Genomic DNA, 19,732 nt, shown 5'->3' with positions numbered 1-19,732 from the left:
AACGAACCAATCATAGAGCGGTAAACTTTTTGGTCAACCGGTTCGCCATCCTTTGTCAAGTCAAGATGTCCACTAGTAGGCATGGGGGTATTCATACCTTTGCATTCTTGCATATTGAACTTCTTGAATAAGTCCTTGGTGTACTTTGTTTTAGAGATAAAGGTTCCCTCCTTAGTTTGCTTGATTTGCAAACCAAGAAAGAACTTGAGTTCAATCATCGTAGACATCTCAAACTTCTCCGACATAAGCTTTCCAAACTTCTCACTAAAATGAGGGTTAGTTGAACCAAATATGATATCATCAACATAAATTTGGCACACAAATAATTCTCCATTAACCCTTTTAGTGAAAAGAGTAGAATCAATTTTTCCGATCTCAAAGCCTTTTTCAGTAAGGAACTTGGTCAAGCATTTATACCACGCTCTAGGAGCTTGTTTGAGACCATAAAGAGCTTTGTGAAGTTCGTAAACATGATTGGGTTTCTTAGGATTAACAAAGCCGAGAGGTTGTTTAACATAAACTTCCTCCTCAATTTTACCATTCAAAAAAGCACTTTTAATGTCCATTTGGTACAAGGTGATATCATGGTGATTAGCATAGGCAAGTAATATGCGAATGGACTCAAGTCTAGCAACGGGGGCATATGTCTCACCATTGTACATGCCTTCGACTTGAGTGTAGCCTTGGGCGACGAGACATGCTTTGTTTTAAACTACTTGTCCATCTTCATATTGCTTGTTGTGAAACACCCATTTGGTACCGATGATGTTGTGGTTGTTGTCGGGCTTCTCGACCAATGTCCACACTTGGTTTCTCTCAAAGTTGTGTAGCTCTTCATGCATGGCATCTATCCAATCCGGATCTTCCAATGCTTCTTCAACCTTCATGGGTTCAATGCTAGAGATGAATGAATAATGTTCACAAAAATTAGCCAAACGAGTTTTAGAGCGAGTGATTCTCCCGGTTTGGATATCATTGCAGATTTGCTTGACGGGATGGTCTTTGGCAACTCTTGCTCGAACTCTTGAGAGCTTTTCTTTTGGTCGAGGTGGAACATTTTCTTCATCATCTTGTTCTTCTTCTTGGCCTTCTTCATTGTTGACATTGTCGTTCTCTTGTCGTGGTGGAGACGGAGGCTGATGAGGTTCATCTTGGTGTACTTCCTCGTTTTCTTCATCTTGGTGTGTCCCACTTGTGGATGCTTCCATGTCAACTCTTGGTTCACCTTGTCGTGAGGTATAAGCTACCACTTGGACGGACAAGGTACTCTCCTTCACCTCCTTTGGACGGATCTTGCCAATAGACAAGTCTTGGATTGCTTCCGAAGGGTCTTTGTCTCCTACATCAATTGGTAATTGCTCTACTTGCGAGCCGTTAGATTCATCAAACTTCACGTCTACCATCTCTTCAACCTTTCGGGTGAAATTTTAGTAGACACGATAAGTGTGAGAGTTTGAGCCATAACCAAGTAGGAAACCTTCATGAGATTTGGGAGCAAATTTAGAACGACGATGCTTATCAAGAATGTAGCACTTTGAGTTGAATACTCGAAAGTATCCAACTTGGGGTTTGTTATCAGTGAGGAGTTCGTATGCCATCTTGCCGAGTAGCTTGTGAAGATACAAGCGAATTGTTGCATGACAAGTTGTCTCAACCGCTCGCCCAAAAGTGTTTTGGTGTCTTGTACTCATCAACCATCGTTCTTGCCATCTCAATAAGAGTCCGGTTCTTCCTCTCAACAACTCCATTTTGTTGAGGCGTGTACGTAGCCGAGAACTCATGTGAAATCCCTTCTTCTTCAAGGAAGGAATCCACATTTGCGTTCTTGAACTCCGTTCCGTTGTCGTTGCGAACCTTCTTGATTTTTTACTTCAAATCGATTTTCGGCCTTCCTAGCGAAGTTCTTGAAGATCTTTTGGACCTGTGATTTATCATCAAGAAAGAACACCCATGTAAATCTTGAAAAATCATCAACTATAACTAGACCAAATGAGTTTCCACCAAGACTTTTGTAGGCGTTGGGACCGAAGAGATCCATGTGAAGTAGCTCGAATGGTCTTCTCGTGGTCATGATGTTCTTCACGGGGTGGCTTCCTCCAACCTGTTTTCCTGCTTGGCAAGCGCTGCAAAGTCTATCCTTATCAAATATGACATCTTTTATTCCAAGGATATGATCACCTTTAATAAGCTTGTCAAGGTTTCGCATGCCCACATGACCTAACCATCTATGCCACAACCAGCCTTTGGAGGATTTAGCAATTAAGTAAGTTCTAGGTTGAGCCTTTTTAGTGAAATCAACAATGTACAGATCACCTCTTTGTATACCGGTAAAGACTATTTTATGATTATCTCTTCGAAACACTTGGCAATCTACTTTAGTAAATAGGACATTGAAACCAAAATCAGCAAGTCTAGATACAGAAAGTAAATTATAGCCAAGAGATTCAACGAGCATGACATTTTGTATGGAGCTATCATGGGAGATGGCCACCTTACCGAGGCCAACCACCTTACCCTTTGAGTTATCACCAAAAGTGACATAATATCGAGGATCGTCGTTTTCAGCAAGCTCACGAAACATATCCTTGTCTCGGTCATATGATCGGTACATCCACTATCAAGGACCCATTCCTTTCCTCCTGCCATGTAGCCGTGAAGATTAGCCATAAGACCAAAGTGTCTCATTGCATCATCAAGATCATAGTCACTATCATCATCCTCATCATAGTATCCATGTTCAACATCATCATGTGATGGATCAATTTCTAGAGAGAGTGATTCATTAGATAAATGATCATGACAATAATCATCTTTATGAAATCTAATGGCTTCGGAGATAATATTGCTAATGATTCCAACATCTCCTTTGGCACGCATAAGGTCACGAAGCTCAAACAGACAATCATCAAACTTAGGATCACTAATACTCATCGTATTCAAGGAAATTGACTTATGAAAAATCTCATCTAGATTTTACAAGGAATAGTTTGGAAACCTTTCCTCAAGAAATCTCCATATAGTATAAAGCACAATCAAGAGTAGGCAAGTGACCAATCAAATTTCTAGGCAATCCTCTAATGATAAGATTGATAGTTCTAAGATTGCGGATCATGTCAAGATCCTCATCAGGAGTGGGATGCAAAGGATCAACAGGACGAGCACAAGGGTTGGTAATGTACTTGTTCAAATGATATTCATTGAAAATCTCAAGCATCTCATTTTTCCACTCATGAAAGTACTCTCAATCAAGTATAGGCACTCTATGTCTAAGACTCCCCAAAGTAGACTCATCCATCTTCCTCCAATGGTGATTAAACCAAAGCAATGGAGACCAAAGCTCTGATATCAATTGAAAGGATCGAGAAGAGGTGTCTAGAGGGGGTAATAGACTCTCAACCAAGAAAATGTAGCAATTTTTAAATTCTTCAAGGTGAGGTGGAGTTTAAGCACAAGTTTAAACATTCACAAATACATATCAAGCAAGCATGCAAAGAGTATATGAGCAACGGAAAGTAAAGCATGCAACTTGCAAGAAAGTAAAGGGATGGGATTGGAGTGTGCAAACGCAATTGGAGACACGGAGATTTTTGGCGTGGTTCTGATAGGTGGTGCTATCGTACATCCACGTTGATGGAGACTTCAGCCCATGAAGGGTAACGGCTGCGTGAGTCCACGGAGGGCTCCACCCACGAAGGGTCCACGAAGAAGCAACCTTGTCTATCCCACCATGGCCATCGCCCACGAAGGACTTGCCTCACTAGGGTAGATCTTCACAAAGTAGGCGATCTCCTTGCCCGTACAAACTCCTTGGTTCAACTCCACAATCTTGACGGAGGCTCCCAAGTGACACCTAACCAATCTAGGAGACACCACTCTCCAAAAGGTAATAGATGGTGTGTTGATGATGAACTTCTTGCTCTTGTGCTTCAAATGATAGTCTCCCCAACACTCAACACTCTCTCATAGGATTGGATTTGGTGGAAAGATGATTTGAGTGGAAAGCAACTTGGTGAAGGCCAGAGATCAAGATTTATGTGGTTGGAATGGAATATCTTGGTCTCAACACATGAGTAGGTGGTTCTCTCTCAGAAAATGAATGTTGGAAGTGTAGGCACGTTCTGATGGCTTTCTCCATGAATGAAGAGAGGGTGGATGGGTATATATAGCCTCCACACAAAATCTAACCGTTACATACAAATTACCAAACTCGGTGGGACCGAATGAGAAAACTCGGTCAGACCGATTTAGTGCATAATGTGACTGTTAAGGCATTTCGGTGGGATTGATATGATCAACTCGGTGGGACCGATGTGCTAGGGTTAGGGTAAAATGTCATCTCGGTTTGGCCGATTACACAAGCTCGGTGGGACCGATTTTGGTAATAAGCAAAACAGAGAGTTGGTCAGGCAAACTTGGTGGGACCGATTGCATATCTCGGTGAGACTGAAATTATTGCAATAGGCAATAGGGAGTTTGCAAGCCCATATCAGTGAGACCGAGATCCCATCGGTGAGACCAAATTGATTAGGGTTTCTGGCAGTGGCTATGTCAAGCGAACTCGATGGCGCCGGATAGATCAAATCGGTGGGGCCGAGTTTGACTTTTGGTATGGCATATATGTGGATATGAGAAAGTGGTTGAGGGCTTTTGGAGCATATCACTAAGCACTTTTGAGCAAGCAAGCCATTAAGCAACATCTCATCCCCTTTTAATAGTATTGGCTTTCCTATGGACTCAATGTGATCTTGGATCACCAAAATGAAAAATGTAGAGTCCTGAGCTTTGAGCTTGAGCCAATCCTTTGTCCTTAGCATCTTGAAGGGGTTCCACATCTTATTGTCCATGCCACTCTACTGTTGGACTTATCTGAAATATACTAGATAAAAGTTATAGTCCAACAAGAGATATGTTGACATTAATTACCAAAATCACCCAGAGAGCACTTGTGCTTTCAAGGACGAAATGGTTCCATGTGAACCTGTGGTGCAGTGGTCGTCGGCTTCTTTGGTATCCCAATATTTTATTGTGTCATCTTCAATGAACACAACATCTAGGATTCTCACAATCTTCCTATTGATTGGATGCCACAATAGGTAGCCAAACTCTTCACTGTTTTTTTGGCTGAGTTAGATGCGCTACTTTATCTTGCCATCAAGCTTCGATCTGCCACCCCTTGGCATATGTACAAATGCCCTCAGTCAAAGATGTTCAACTTCTCGTATGATACCTATTTTCCTGACCAAACTCTCCGAGGAATATCACCTGCAAGAGGAACTAAGGAGGGTAGGTTTACCATATACATAACATTCATCAAAGCTTCAACCCAAAATGAATTAGGTAAATTAGCACGAGAGAACATAGTTGTGACCCAAGATGTGTATGACAAATGTATTTCAAAACAACATTTCTGAATGAGAAGCGACAGATAGGTTGGCTCATTTAGCAGTTGCTTGAATCGTACTTTAGGAACTTCGTAGGAGGTTCCTTGTAATGACCCGTCCATGGTCACCGGTTCCCGACTATTACCGTCGGCAGGATATTTACTGGCCCCACAGACCAACAATAGTTTTTCCTGCGCATGTTGTCTTCACTCATGCGCATCTGAATCAAATTCCTAGTAGTTGCATATGGGCTCCATGAAAATAGGAATTACATAATGATCCGAGTAGTCTATCATTTCTAGTAAGCCAAGATGTCACATACGCCCCCACATGCGCACCCGGGATCAACTTCCTAGAAGTTGTGGATGGCTCCTAGAAAAGAAAGAATTAATTATTGATATGAGTAGCATATTATTCCTATTAAGTCTCGATGTCACATACATGCCCACTCAAAGAAACCACGTCCCCGTTGGCTCAACAGGAACGTTCACTCTTAGCACATGTCTATTTACGCCGGTGCCAGCACCCACATGTGCCCATGCTATGTGCCACGACGGGCCACACGCGCCATGTACATTTCTACGCCATTGGCCCGCACATGCCCATCTGGGGGGAGATCGAGCTTCAAGAAATTGTGAACGGTCTTATCAATACACAAATGTATAACTCCCCAGGAATTTCAATTGCGCTTATATCCATCACTCTAGGACTTGGGTTTAAGATCGGGAAATTGTGTCAGGAGCAGGTGCTATTAGAGAACAATTAAGTGACTCATAGAATGGCAGAGGCAAATAGAGCTCTTGTACATTTTCGTTAATCCATAAACAGAATCTATGTATGTAGACACATCGATCCATACATCTCGATCGGAAAAGAATCAATAGAAGGAGAATCGGACAATATCTCTCTTGAAACAAACAAAAAGGAAAAGAAAGAGAAAACAGAAATCATGATCAACTAAGCCCCTACAGTGGAAGTGTGTTGAATCAAGAGTAGATAGTAAGTGCCTTTATTATGGTCGTTTCATTCTGTCCCCGCTTAGAAAAGGTCAAGCGGACACCGTCGGTATGGCCTTGCGAAGAGCTTTACTCATGGGACCTCAGGGGTCGACTCTTATGTGATTTTCAATGCCCCGGCCACAGGCATTAGTTCTCGGCTGTTACACGTGGTGGGATCTAGACTAGCCCGACTTACCAACACTAGTCTTTTCTGCACACTTTGTCCTCTCGTACGCATCCGAGATCAACTTCCAAGTCGATCACCAATCATTAAATTGCTTCAAGTCAAGCACGCTTAACTTTGAGATTCCTTGCGGGTGTACTCCTATAAAAGAAGAAATTCCTTGTTAATATGAGTAGCCTATCATTCCTATTAAGCGAAGATGTCACATTCTTGTTCAGTTTTTACAGGTTTTTAGACCTTCTATAAAGTTCCGGTTTGGGTTTCTGTTTTCCTTTTCCTTTTTGTTTTTTCAGATTTCTTTCTTTTCTAGAAAATGTTTGATTTTTTCTAAAAAATGGTCGGGTTTCAAAAAATATCTGTGTTTTTAAAAAGTTCACTATTTCAAAATATGTTCACAAATTTTCAAAAAAAAATCATGTTTCTAAAAAATGTTCGCAATTTTAAAAAATGTTCACCATTTTTACAAAAATGCTCATGTTTTACTAGCAAAAGTTCTATCTTGGTCAGAGTGGGGATAACATTTCTCTTCTGCATTGTCTATGAAGCATATTGAGGAGAAAGCTCACTCAACCTACTAAACTTGTAAATATGGTTGCGCTCGTGATAGGGATCCCATTTATGGTGTGAGGTGAAGTTAGAAGCATAACTGGATATATACCCATATTGTCTTCCATACTTACCTCTGGTAGGACTAACAAAATAGAAATATATGACTAAAACTTTAAAGATCTATTTCAATAGAAGAGAAAAGTTCACTAATCTATAGCCTAGAAAGCAAAAAAGAAATGATCAGTCCAATGAAAGAAGAACAGAATTGACGAGAGAACAGATCACTAAGGTTAAGGATGAGAAGGTCAAAATTGAAGATAGAGAATAGACGCCATGAACAAGTGTAATTCAAGAGAAGAAAGCGACCATGGGCAGCGGGCAAGTGCTTGCTTGGTAGGCCAACAACCCTGTGAACTGGGCGGGGCACTCGACGAAAGGCTGGCACGCTGAGCAAGTATGCAAAATTGGCCCCGCGGAGCTTTCACCACCTCTCGGAAAGCAGATCGAAAGCCAATCGTTTCAAAAGATGAAGACTCTTTGCATGGTCCCCTTCTCAAAATAGCACAAAGTCAGCACCACGTCAGTGCACCCAGCGTGTAAACTTTTTTTTATTTACCAATGTCACTATCCGATTGATCATCCTTCCATACCTTCCAGGCGAGAGTGTTTTATTGCAGTATTAAGTTATTACAGAAGAGGCGGTTTGTAAATCATCAAATTCCCACAAATGGGAGAAGTGGATCCATGTAAATGATCAAGACCTCGCAAACAACAATGTTCCTTCCCCATATGGAGTTCGAGGCCCAAAGGCAATCGTTGCGTGAACTGTATATTATTCGTATTAGTTGACCTAAGCCACACAATTATTGCAGGGGTGGGGCTCAACCTTCACTGAATAATGATACGCCTCTATGAGCGTTAGAAATGTTATTGATTCAATCCATGATTAGGACCTCTTTGATTTGTGGGATTTTGAAACCGTAGGAATAGGAAAAGTATAGGGTTGGAGTGGCATGCCCATTTGAATCCTATAGGATTAGCAATGAGTGTTTGATGACACAGGAAAAACAATGAAATTGTAAAAGGAGGTTGGAGTGGATGTCTATGAATCAAAGGATCAACATAGAAAAAATCCTAAGGATTTCGGTCATCCAGAAATCCTATAAAATTCCTTTGAATCAACCCCCCCCCCCCCAAAACACACACAATTATTCATATTTTTCGTCCACGTCTATTAACCATTGAAACTTTACTACAACCTTTTTTGATCCTACGGGAGGGGGTGGCCCAAATTATACCAGCATCTTTTTTGGTTCTTTGGCATTATATTCTCATTCTATCTGGATTTGAACGTGATGTAATAAAACTTATGGTTGACGTCGAAGATAATATAAAGCCAATATGCAAAGTGGTCAAAGTAGGAGCCGCAAGTACTATTTATGATGTTACTGGGATTTTAGCCAGGGTTTTTAAAAAATATCAGCAGTTTCAAAAATGTTTGTGTTTTAAAAAATATCGCCTTTTGTAAAAAATATTAGAACTTTTAAAAAGTTCATGTTTAATAAAAAATCTCAGAAAAACCGCGTTAATTGATTTTTCAAAAATGAATGGAAAAATCTTGTGCCAAAGTGTCCGGCTATATACTTTAATTCACCATAGCGCATACTGCAAAAAAAAACGCAAAACAACCGAATATTTTTTGGGGCAAGAATTGAAGCAAGTGAATGTGCTAAAGTGTCCGGAAGCAAGTGTTTTTAGGTAAGAATTGAAGCAAGTGAATGTCGCTAAATTGGATGGCCTATTTGTGTTTTGGGGTCTATTTGACGCAAAATGTTTCTACTACTATAGTACAACAATTTTCAAACTTGCACTAGCAACGCACAAGTGACGCCGAAGCATTTTTTTGTCGTTGATTTCTTCCACGCGGCAAACGCTGCCATCTATCAATGTTGAGCGCATCTGATCCATTGGTCATGGTTTGTGGGATTCGCTCCGCACGACCGCGCGCCAAAACAAGGTCGGGAGGTCTTTCTACAGTTAACCGCACCTGACATCTTTCACGTGAGAGTTAGCTTTAAGTTGTGAACCGGCTCTATTAGAGAAGGTACTGCTCCAGTATAAGCTAGAAGCATCTCAACAAGTGTGCACGTATCATACAGAACGAGATCTCCTATTTTGCGGGCGCGACTATGTCTCGCTTCAACCGAAACTGCGTCAGCTCTCGCTTAAGGTAGCGGCCTCAGTGGGCCGGCCCAGCTCGCGTGAGGCCACCGCATCAATTTTTTTTGTTTCTTTAACCTTTGTATTCTTTTCTTAATTTTTTTTACTTTTGTTTACACTTCTAAAAATTCTAAACATATACTGTATATTACAAAATATACTTTTCATAAATATTTTGAAAAATATTAATCATGCATTTGAAAAATGTTAAATGTGTATAGAAAAATATTGACCATGTATACAAAATTTATGCAGTATGTGTGAAAAAAGTTGATCATGTATTTAAAATATGTTAAACAAGTATTTGAAAATTGTTGAATGTGCGTAGAAAAAATGTTGACCATGTATTGAACAAATGATGACATGTTTTGATCTTGTATGTAAAAAGTATGAATCAAGCATTTTAAAAACCGTTGAACAAGTATTACGAAATGTTAATCAAGCATTTAGAAAACATTAAATGTGTATAGAAAAATGGTTGACCATGCATTCAAATAAATAGTAATATTGCACTTGAAAAATATTGATAAAGCATTTGAAAATGTTATATGTTCATTCAAAGAATGTTGACCGTGTATTTGAAAAATATTGACCATGTATTTGAAAAAATGTTAATCAAGCATTTGAAAAAAATAAAATGTGCATAGAAAATATGTTGATCATGTAGAAAATGAAAATCTGGTATCCAAAAAAATGTTAATCGACCATTTAAAATATTAAAAATATTTTTCGAAAAAATATTGACTATGTATTTAAAATATTAAACTTACATTGAAAATATTTTAAACATGTATTAAAAAATATTGTTGACAGATACAAAAAATGTAGAATAAAACAAAAAACAAAGAAAAGAAAAAGATTGAAACCCGAAAAAAATCGAAGAAACAAATGAAAAAAAGAGAGAAGAAAATAAGAAAAGAAACATACCTGAAGAAAAAAAACAAAATCAATGAGACCTGGACTCATTTCGCCTCAACTAAAACCCGCCCTAATACTTGAACAGAGTCTTGATGCTAGCCCAGTGGCTAGCCCAGTGACTGGGAGCTAGGCTGGCCCCAGGGGCCGAACTAGCGCCGGCTCGCCCCCAGGCCGCGGTTTTTCTGCGCCCTGGGGGGCCGAACGGCTGGAGATGCTCTAAGCTGGCATACCACGGTTTGAATCCCTCGGCGGCTCTCCTTTTTCACTATTTTCCTTTTAAAGTGTGCGTGAGTGGGCCGGCCAGTAGGTGTTGAAGCTGGCAGCAAGACTTTCTATGGTCTCGCTTAATCAAAACTACTAATTGAGGAGTACCTCTTTCAAAGATCACTCCCACCTTATAAAGTTGCAATAAGTGGCACACCCAGCGGGAGTTTTTCTTTTTTTTAGATTTGTTTATTCAAAACGTTTTATCTGTTAAACCGCTTGCCCAAATCTCGAACTGTTTTGACTGTTGGATCTCTCGCGTTGAGATTTTTAAAACAAGATCCCATATTGATAGGTTTCAAGGAACTTTGTTTTTCTTACGAAGAGGCACGCATTTTTTTCCCTTTTCGAAAGGCACGGACGTACCTCTTGAGAAAGAAAATTCATGCCTCTATGAGAAGTAAATCCGTACCTCTCGCGGAACAATAAACATGTTTTTTTCCCTTTTAGAGAGGCATGACCGTGCCTCTCGCGGAAGCAAATCTACGCACCCACGAGAAGTAAATATGAACCTCTCGCGGAACAAAAAAAGACCTGCGTTTTTTTCCTTTTCTGAGAGGCAAGATCGTGCCTCTCGCGGAAGCAAATTCACGCCTCCACGAGAAGTAAATCTGTACCTCTCACTAAACGAAAAAAAAACGCGTTATTTTCCTTCCCGACAGGCGCGGAAGCAAATCCGTGCCTCCATGCGAAGTAAATCTGTGTCTCTTGCTGAAAAAAAAGTATCACGCTTTTTTCCTTTCCGGAAAACATGACCGTGCCTCCGCGCGAAGTAAATTCGTATCTCGCATGAAAAGAAAATAAACATTTTTCTCTTTCCAAGAGGCACGACCATGCCTCTCGCGAAAGCCATCCGTGCCTCCATGAGAATTAAATTTGTGCCTCTTCTAGAAGGAAAGAAACGCGTTTTTCTGCACAATTTTTTTCCGAATGTTTTCTTTGTCCAAATCCTAATAGAAGCCGGGGGAAACCAGAAAAGCCAAAAATACCAAAAAAAACATCTAAAAGCCAAAAACGCGTAAAAATGTATAAAAAGAAAAATCTAAAAACAAAACATCTAAAGGCTGAAAACGCATACAGAAAAAAAATCTGAAGGAAACGTCTAGAGCGTGACACGTGACGGCGGTGAGAACGCGCCAGTCGGTGCGATTCCTTTCCAACCCAAGCGACCCTTGCGGAGGCTCCCGAAGAAGTACTATTCTATTCGTTGATCTCCTTGCTTAATGCGAGAAATAGCATTCGCAAGGCTCGATTCGATTTGGTTGAAAGTGAGCCAACGCGCACCCCCCTCCTGCTCGCACTTTGGCCGGCCCATCTACAAGTCAGGGTGTACCAATGTTTTCCCTTTCATTGTTTTCATTTTTTTGCTTTTAAAAAAATATTCGGATCTACATAAAAAAATCAGGATTTTAAAAAAGTTTCAAAGTTAAAAAAATCATGAATTTGAAAAATGTTTCGGATTCCAAAAATGTTCATGAATATGAAAATTATTTCTGTATTTCTAAAATCTTTATGAATTTAAAAAATATTCGTGAATTCAAAAAAGTTATTGAATTTCAAAAATATCCATATTTAGAAATTAATTTGCAACTATACAAGAATATTCACGGATTCCAAATTTGTTTCAAAAATTGCGACTTTGAAAAATAGGATTTCAAAAAAGGTTCAAGAATTTCAAAACAAATCTTGATTTAAAAAAAATATAAGTATAAAATTTTGTGAATTCATAGAATGTTCGCAAATTACAAAAAAATGGCGAATTAAAAATGTTGACGTTTCAAAAAATGTTTGCAAAATAAAAAATCACGAATTTCAAGAAATGTTTGCAAATTTAAAAAATATTCACAAAATCAACCTATGTTCATGAACTGGAAAATATTTAAAATAAAGGGAAAATGAAAATATAAAAAAAGAAAATTAAAAAGAAAAAAAAAGAAAAAGAAAAACATAGAAAAAAGGAAATTTGGTTTGAGATGGTTCTGGAACCTTCCCAAAACCGGAAGAGGGGCATAGGCCGGCCCAGTCGTACGTAGCGGTGCACTACAGGGTACGCATTACAACGGTACTGGTCGACCTATATGGGAAAAAGGATCCGCCATATAGGACCTCCTGAAGACGGTCGATGCACGTGCTAAAATCAACCGCTTGATTTGGAACATTTCTCGGTAAATAAATGTAAAAGGTAGATCATTCCCAGCTTCCATCTTGGTCATCGAGTGAAGATGAGGTTGGATAACTGAAGGTGCTGCTACCAATTTGACACTTTCGGATTCAAAGTAGAGGTGACCTGACACCGATGGGCCCACATGGGCCTGGCACATGTAGTTTTTGGAATGGCTAAACTGATCTGAATGGGTCAAGCCCACATGCCTTTGCTCCTCTTTCTTTTCTTCGTGTTGTGGTATCAGAGATGATTAGGGCATCTCCGACGCAGTCAAAACACCAGTAAATATTCAGACCTAGCCATTCGAACACTTTTAGGCCTCCAATACAGATCATCCAATTAGGCCAGATCGGTCTGGACATCCGAAATCCCACAAGCTGGACCCAAACTAGGGGTGGGGGAGTCCGGGCGTCCGCCACGTGGAACTTCGACACCCTGGACACATCCAAAAACCCTCTCCGATGACCGTTCTAGAACCCTCCGCTCATTCATTCCAGCATGACCGGATCACCGGCCACTCACCTACCCGCATTCATTGTGGTGCGATGATCAAGAAGCCTAATCTGGCTTTAAAGTTGGTCGGCCTCATCCTTCACAAATCCTATCTACACAATCCTCATCCTCTCCCACACCTCCACCGACCGCTACACACCACCACACCTCTGCCTGCCACGATGGGCAAGAAGACGGAGTCGAGAAGACCCGGACGTGGCGCTGCTCAACGGCTACCACTCGAACAAGTCGCCGCCACCGCCCCAGGATGGCGGATCCAGGGGAGCTTTGGATCCAACTAGCAAAAGGACCCGTGCGATGCAACGGGAGAAAATAAATCCTTATCACCAAAAAATAATTTTGCAAAGGAAAATTCGCCGCACGTTCTTCTCCGTGGAGCAATAGTCTTTCTCAAATATGTCTATGTGTTGCATAGCAAACATGCCCGTGCATTGCAACGGGAGAACAATACATAATCAATAACATGATCAAGCAGAGTGAGTGAACAGAAATACAACAATTGTATCATTCTAGGAACCTTCTCTGTCATCTATAAACATGATCAAGCACTCAACATGCATAAATAGGTTGTCTAATAGAGCGAAGCACAACAAAGGGAATTCAGTTCACAAGACCTTTGAAAGAGAATGTTTAATTTATGATTTTTTCTTGATAAGGAGGAGGATCTAAAGCTTGATATCACATGAAGGTTAAATTCATGTGTGTGACTGCTGCTCTACAACTCTCTATATCTCACTTTAAAGGTACGACACCCAAACCAAATATAAACATGTGAAAGTTCAGCCAAGCCAAGAAGGAATAGTGTGCAAGGACAAATAAGTTATTGACAACACCTTGCAATCCAGTGGTGGAACTTAAAGAATTATCTAAACCATTTGAATGAAAAACCGATGTACTAAATAGTTGAGGGCTTGACGGTGCCCACATGTCATTACACTATGATGGTTGCTAGATAATTGACACAAATGAAACACGACATGTGACAAAATATAGCTAAACCATTAGACCTTCAAACAGAGAAGATAAAATGCACTCATCTATATTTTGGAATAAGTTATATGCACCAACTTTATCTAGAGATGGGGAAACTACAGCTAAATGTTAACGAAATGTGATAAGTCCGTAGCACGTACAAGAAAATAACTGCTTTAGTTAATGGCATATGTTGTGTTTTAATGCAGGCCCTAGTCGGGTCTGACTCCACCAATATTTAGTTGTTGCTTTTCCACTTACTGTGCAAGTAGTAGCAAGTTCACTAAGAAATAGCTTATTGCTCCCCCAAAAAAACAGTTTATTGCTTTCAGATGAGGCCTCTTGAAATCATACTGTCGAAATATCATTAACAATAAAAAAATGATGGCATGTGTGATCTCGATAGTGTACTAAATGATCATATGGACAACTCAACATTGAGTATGAATTGATCTGCTTGTCTTAAACAGTAAAGCTACAGGGAATGCAGGTATGTAAGCCTTCTGTATGAGATGGGCAGATTAACCATGTGCATATGTTAACTTAAGTTCCCGCTGGGACTTCTATTGACCTGGAGTTCAAAATACAAATTATTTTAATATTTTCCGAAAATGGCAGGTGTACTGAACAAACCTGTAACTTTGATGTCAGTATAGGTAGGCATTTTAACAAACATGTGATTGGCAGGTGTACTGAACAAACCTGTAACTTTGATGTCAGTTTATTCCCCACATGAAAATGGCCACCATCAAATAATAAACCATTGTGACCTGATGTTCTAATAAAGAACATTTTCTATGAGATGAAATGATGAACTCACGGAAGGGAAGAGGGAGATTAGCAATATATAGTATGGAGTAATATGTAAGAGAAACAATACTTGAGCTTACCATGGAGTATGCATATAAGCAGAGGTTGTTTCCACTACGTCGGCCATAGCCGGCAATGGCAATTACGATCTAATTAATCATCAGAGCACACAAAAACTTGATGCCGGTGTTTCAAGCCCAGAGGTGGGGCATGGTAGAATGGAGGAGAACGTCATGCCGCTACTCTGCACCCTTGTTGCAGAATAGGGAGGAGGAGGCCGAGGAAGCGGCTGACGACGCACCTGTGACCAGTGGGGGGGCTACACGCTGCACTTGACACTCACCACCAAACTCAGCCGGTCTTGGTGCAGTGGATGGCACGACAAGGAGGTAGGGGATATGGTTCCTGTAGATCCAGGCGCCGCCGCGTTGTCATGTCCTGGGGGAGGAGGAATCGGCAGGCGTTCGTGTTTCATGAGACAGCAGGGGTCGGTTTCAGATGTTGAGGCCTGGCTGAAGCAACACAGTCGAGCGTGACTTGCGTGGCCGGTGGCGATGGTCGGCGCCTGTGGTATTGCGACAAGGCATGGTGATCAAGGAAGAAAGTGGGGAAGAAGCTATGCGAGCGCCGTTCGCCACCGGCTACGCTTTGGCGACATTTCGTGGACTCGACCGTGGCGCCACCGGAACTGAAATTATCTCCTACAGACGATCGGCAATAGAGCAACAGAAGGCGCGCGTGGACGCTGATGATGGTGCCTGTGGTACGGGCGCAGTGGAGGAAAAGGTATCCCGACGACATGTGCCTCGCTGGCTTGGCTTCGGCCGTTGCTGCCGTCGGCCTCGGCGAGGTCATGTACCCAGATGACTTCCGTGGGATCGTCCTCGTCTTACGCCTCCTCATCCGACGGCTTGGTCTGGTGCTTCTCCACAGCTTATTTATGGGGCCGAAATCACTATTCTGACTCTTTCAGCAAACTTTGTCACAAAATGAATTTGACATGAAAGTATTTCACGATTTGACATTTTTAGCAACGCCATAGCCCGCGGCGTTTCTGCCCAAAATGAAAACGCCGAGCTAGCTAGCGTTCCTGTCCAAATAAGAAACGCCGAGGTAGCTCGCGTTGCAGACCAGGTAAGAAACGCCATAGGGCTTGGCATTTCTTCACTGGCACCCAGCCCACCCGCTGCCCCGTCGGGGTCTTTCTTCTCAGCCGCTAGAGACGCCAGGCTAGAAACGCCAAGGTCTGCGACCTTTCCAGCCTTCTTAGAAACGCCAACGTAAAAAACTGCTTCATAACCAGGGTCTAAACGCCAAGCCTTATGACGTTTCTTACTTGGTGACAAACGCCGTGAACTTTGGCGTTGCTTACCTGGTGAGAAACGCCGAGTGGTCAAAAACGCTGGTTAGCTCGGCGTTTTTATGTTGGGTATAGACGCCGCGGACTATGACGTTGTTAAAAGGGTCAGGTCGTGAAATACTTTCACGTCGAGTTTATTTTGTGACAAAGTTTGTTTAAAGGATCAGAATACTGAAAAAGCCTATTTATGGAGAGGCTAGGCAAGGCAAGAGGGGATTCAGAGTTTGACTCCACGTAAGAGAGACCTGGTCAGTATGCATATAAATTATTACGTAAAGATTCCTACACAGGCATGAGTCAGATGAGAGTCCTGATGGTTTACGTCTAGCTCTTGTAACGAGGAGTCTTGCGTTCAAAGTCCAGCAACCCATCAGCGCATCATGAAAGGCCACATGTATTGTGGGTTGATTTTAAAAAAATGTCAGGGTTTTTTTTGATAAAAAATACGCGACGGTGAACCCAACAATGTGAAAGATTCACATAGTCGCCCATGGTTGACGGGTTCGTCGTCCTTCAAGGCTCTGTCCACCGTAAAGGCGTAGCCGATTGAAGGATAAGAACTAGCTGCCCTCGTTGCTCACCGCAACGGCCTGCTCAGACGACGAGTTCACGCAACAGATGGAGGAGGTGTTGTGCCAATCATTGGTCGAACGGGGTCTATCATGGTTACTCCCTCCATGCAACCCAACATCCAAATAGGATGCCACGTCAAGGAGGAGCCGGTGTCCCAACAGTGACATTCAGACCGATCGCCACACCAAGGAGGAGGAGTCGTCCCCTCCGCGTCATCATCCGGGCACCCAGTGGCACCCGGTCTTCCCCGCGGTCAAGCAGCCGTCCTCCCTACCGCAGTAGTCGCCCCCACGCCTACTACCTCAAAGGCGCCGACGCCGGCAATGCGTCATTGTCCAAATTCCCAAAGCGCACCATTGACGTGTATAATAACCCTACTAAAATCCCAAAGCGAGAAAACTAGAGTTCTATCCGGTAGACAGGAACCTCTCCGCACCCCTACACCTGCGGAGGAGGGGGGAACGACCTACCGGCGGAGGAGGGGTGTGGTGCGCTTAGGAAACTCCTTTCTAGAGATGGGTTAATTGATTCGAGTGTTTTTTCATTACAAAAATGCCCTGACAAACTCGACACATCAATGGCCAAAGGACAGTAAATCATCCTCAAATCCATAGGAAACACTAAATCAAAATAATACTCTCTCAGACCCAAAATAAATCTCGTTGATTTAGTACGACGTTGTACTAAATTCGTGACACTTATTTTGGGACCCAGAGAGTACTAGTCAAAATATGACAAATTGCACGCAATACGAAGAAGAAGAATCATAAAAATACGGCAAATAAAATGGACACCCTATTTGATGGGGTCCTTTTCCTCCGTGTGCGGTGCATTGCACGCACACCAATCGTGCATACATCGACTTACATCAACGAGTAATTCACAGCATCACGCGCAAGAAGTGCACAGCATCACGCGCAAGAAGTGCACAGCATCACGTTAATTATACGTAACCAACTGCACGATCCTACATCGCCGCCACGCCGACGCCGGCGCCCTCGCCAACGTCCGCGACGCCATGGCCGCGGCACCTGCACTGCGGGGACTCCTCGAAGTTGTCCGACGTGAAGGCCTGGGAGAGCGGCCCGACGTAGAACATGAGGTGGTCGGCGTCGGCCATGAGCACCTGGTCGATGCCCCAGTTGACGAAGAAGATCTTCACCGAGACGCCCCGGAGGTCCCACAAGCTGCCGCCGGCCACCCTTCCGGAGATCGTCTGCTTGTAGGTAAGCTTGTACCCGCCGTCCACCTCGAACTCACAATCCTTGTCCATGAACACCTGGAACGCGCCGTCCGACCGCCGGAGCGTGTAACCGGTGACGCCCACCGGGAGGATTCCCTTCGGGAACCCGAATTTCTCCAGCATCTCGTAGGCGCTCGGCTCGGCGCCGACCGGATCCGCGACCACCGTCTCGGCGGGGACGTTGCGGGCGGCGGAGACGGAGAAGACGGCGGTGCCGGCGAGCAGCGTGAATAGGAGGAGTAGGAGGCCGAGTCGCGTGGTGGCCATGATGGCGTGTGGATATTCCTGGTTGTTTGGGTGTTCGCTTGCCGGCTATTATTTGCCAGGTTTGCTGGTGAGGAGGTAGGGCCGTGTGGCCGTGTGGGGGTGGATTTGGGTTTAAGTTTGGACATCCGGAGATGTATTACATGTGTTGAGGTCGCGTTGCCGTGAGGTTGGATCCGAGTCTGTTTGTAACTTGGGTTGTAAGTTGACAAGGACCTCATTGCAGCAAGCAAAAGTATCCATCATTAGCTATTTAGGCCCTGTTTGTTTTATAAGTCCTAGGACTTTTTTAAGTCCCAACTTATAAGTCATAAGTTCCTACCTGTTTATTTACAGAAACTTATAAGTCCCGAGTTCCTATCTGTTTGTTTACAGGGACTTATAAGTCCATGTTGCACTGCTGCAACGAGGCTTAGGAGAGGGCATGTCCGGCGATTGGAGGCACCGCTGCAACGAACCGAGACAGAACGAACCGAGGCGGGGCGGCGACGGGGCGGCGAGTCGAGTCAGAACGAACCGTGGCGGGGCGGCGACGAGGCGACGACGGGGCGAGAGGCGGGGCGGAATTTATTGGACTCCCGAAATCTCTCATGCAAACCAAACCGCCCTGGAACTACAGCTCTGTTTTGAGTATATCATTTTCCTGTTAACTTGGTAGTCAGTGACAACAGGGATGCCACAAGGACACCATCGTACTTCCACAAACACCTGCTTGGCAGCGCTTGAAACAAAACAAGGACAATAGAGCTCGCTATCCTTGATAGTTGAATGATTAGCCACCACGTTCCAGGTTTTGTAAACCTCGGACCGGCACACGGTATCTAGATTAGGGTTTCGCTTTTACGGTAAGGTTGTGTATCCTTTGAGAAGGACGCCCCGACTGTGGAGATTGTTTTTGAAAGAAAAACACAAGGTGCGTCCGGTTTTAAAATAATGAAGCCAACACAAGCTAGTGGTTCTTACATAGTCTTACAACCAGAATAGAAACAAGTAACCAAATAACAATCGACCAAGGAGCTTTCCCTGACACAGCTCTGTAGGAACTTAGCCAGGGCACACCGGAAAAGGATGTGGTCGACGTTTTCCGGTCACACAATTCCATAGGAATTTAGCCGCCGGAGGGGGGGGGGGGGGGGGGGGGGGGGGGACACTAGAAAAGGATATGGTCAACATTTCTCGGGTTGCCGCAAAGGGCACAATAGTCATTTCCTGGGCCGCTCCGTTTTATGAAGATTAAGCGCTGATGGTAGGTGATCTAACGAAGCTCGCCAAAGGAAGATACGGACTTTAAGAGGAACCCTTGATGCCAACAATGTCTT

The 19,732-nt window shown here is 42.9% G+C and overlaps 1 protein-coding gene across 1 annotated transcript; it reads right to left on the bottom strand.

Annotated features, from left to right (window-relative positions):
- Positions 1-17,663: 17,663 nt before the first annotated feature.
- Positions 17,664-18,573, bottom strand: LOC123093074 (uncharacterized). Its single transcript, XM_044514970.1, has one exon. It carries the CDS (start codon positions 18,414-18,416, stop codon positions 17,874-17,876), a length of 543 nt encoding a protein of 180 aa, XP_044370905.1. The 5' UTR covers positions 18,417-18,573; the 3' UTR covers positions 17,664-17,873.
- Positions 18,574-19,732: the final 1,159 nt, after the last annotated feature.

This window comes from Triticum aestivum, chromosome 1B (genome assembly GCF_018294505.1).
Source record: "Triticum aestivum cultivar Chinese Spring chromosome 1B, IWGSC CS RefSeq v2.1, whole genome shotgun sequence".
In the NCBI taxonomy this organism is placed as follows: Eukaryota; Viridiplantae; Streptophyta; class Magnoliopsida; order Poales; family Poaceae; genus Triticum; species Triticum aestivum.
The sequence above is the reverse complement of the archived record's forward strand: the minus strand, read 5'-3'. Positions and strand labels throughout refer to the sequence as shown.

Coding starts and splice junctions, on each gene's coding strand:
- LOC123093074 (XM_044514970.1), bottom strand. CDS start 18,416: ATGGCCACCACGCGACTCGGCCTCCTACTCCTCCTATTCACGCTGCTC.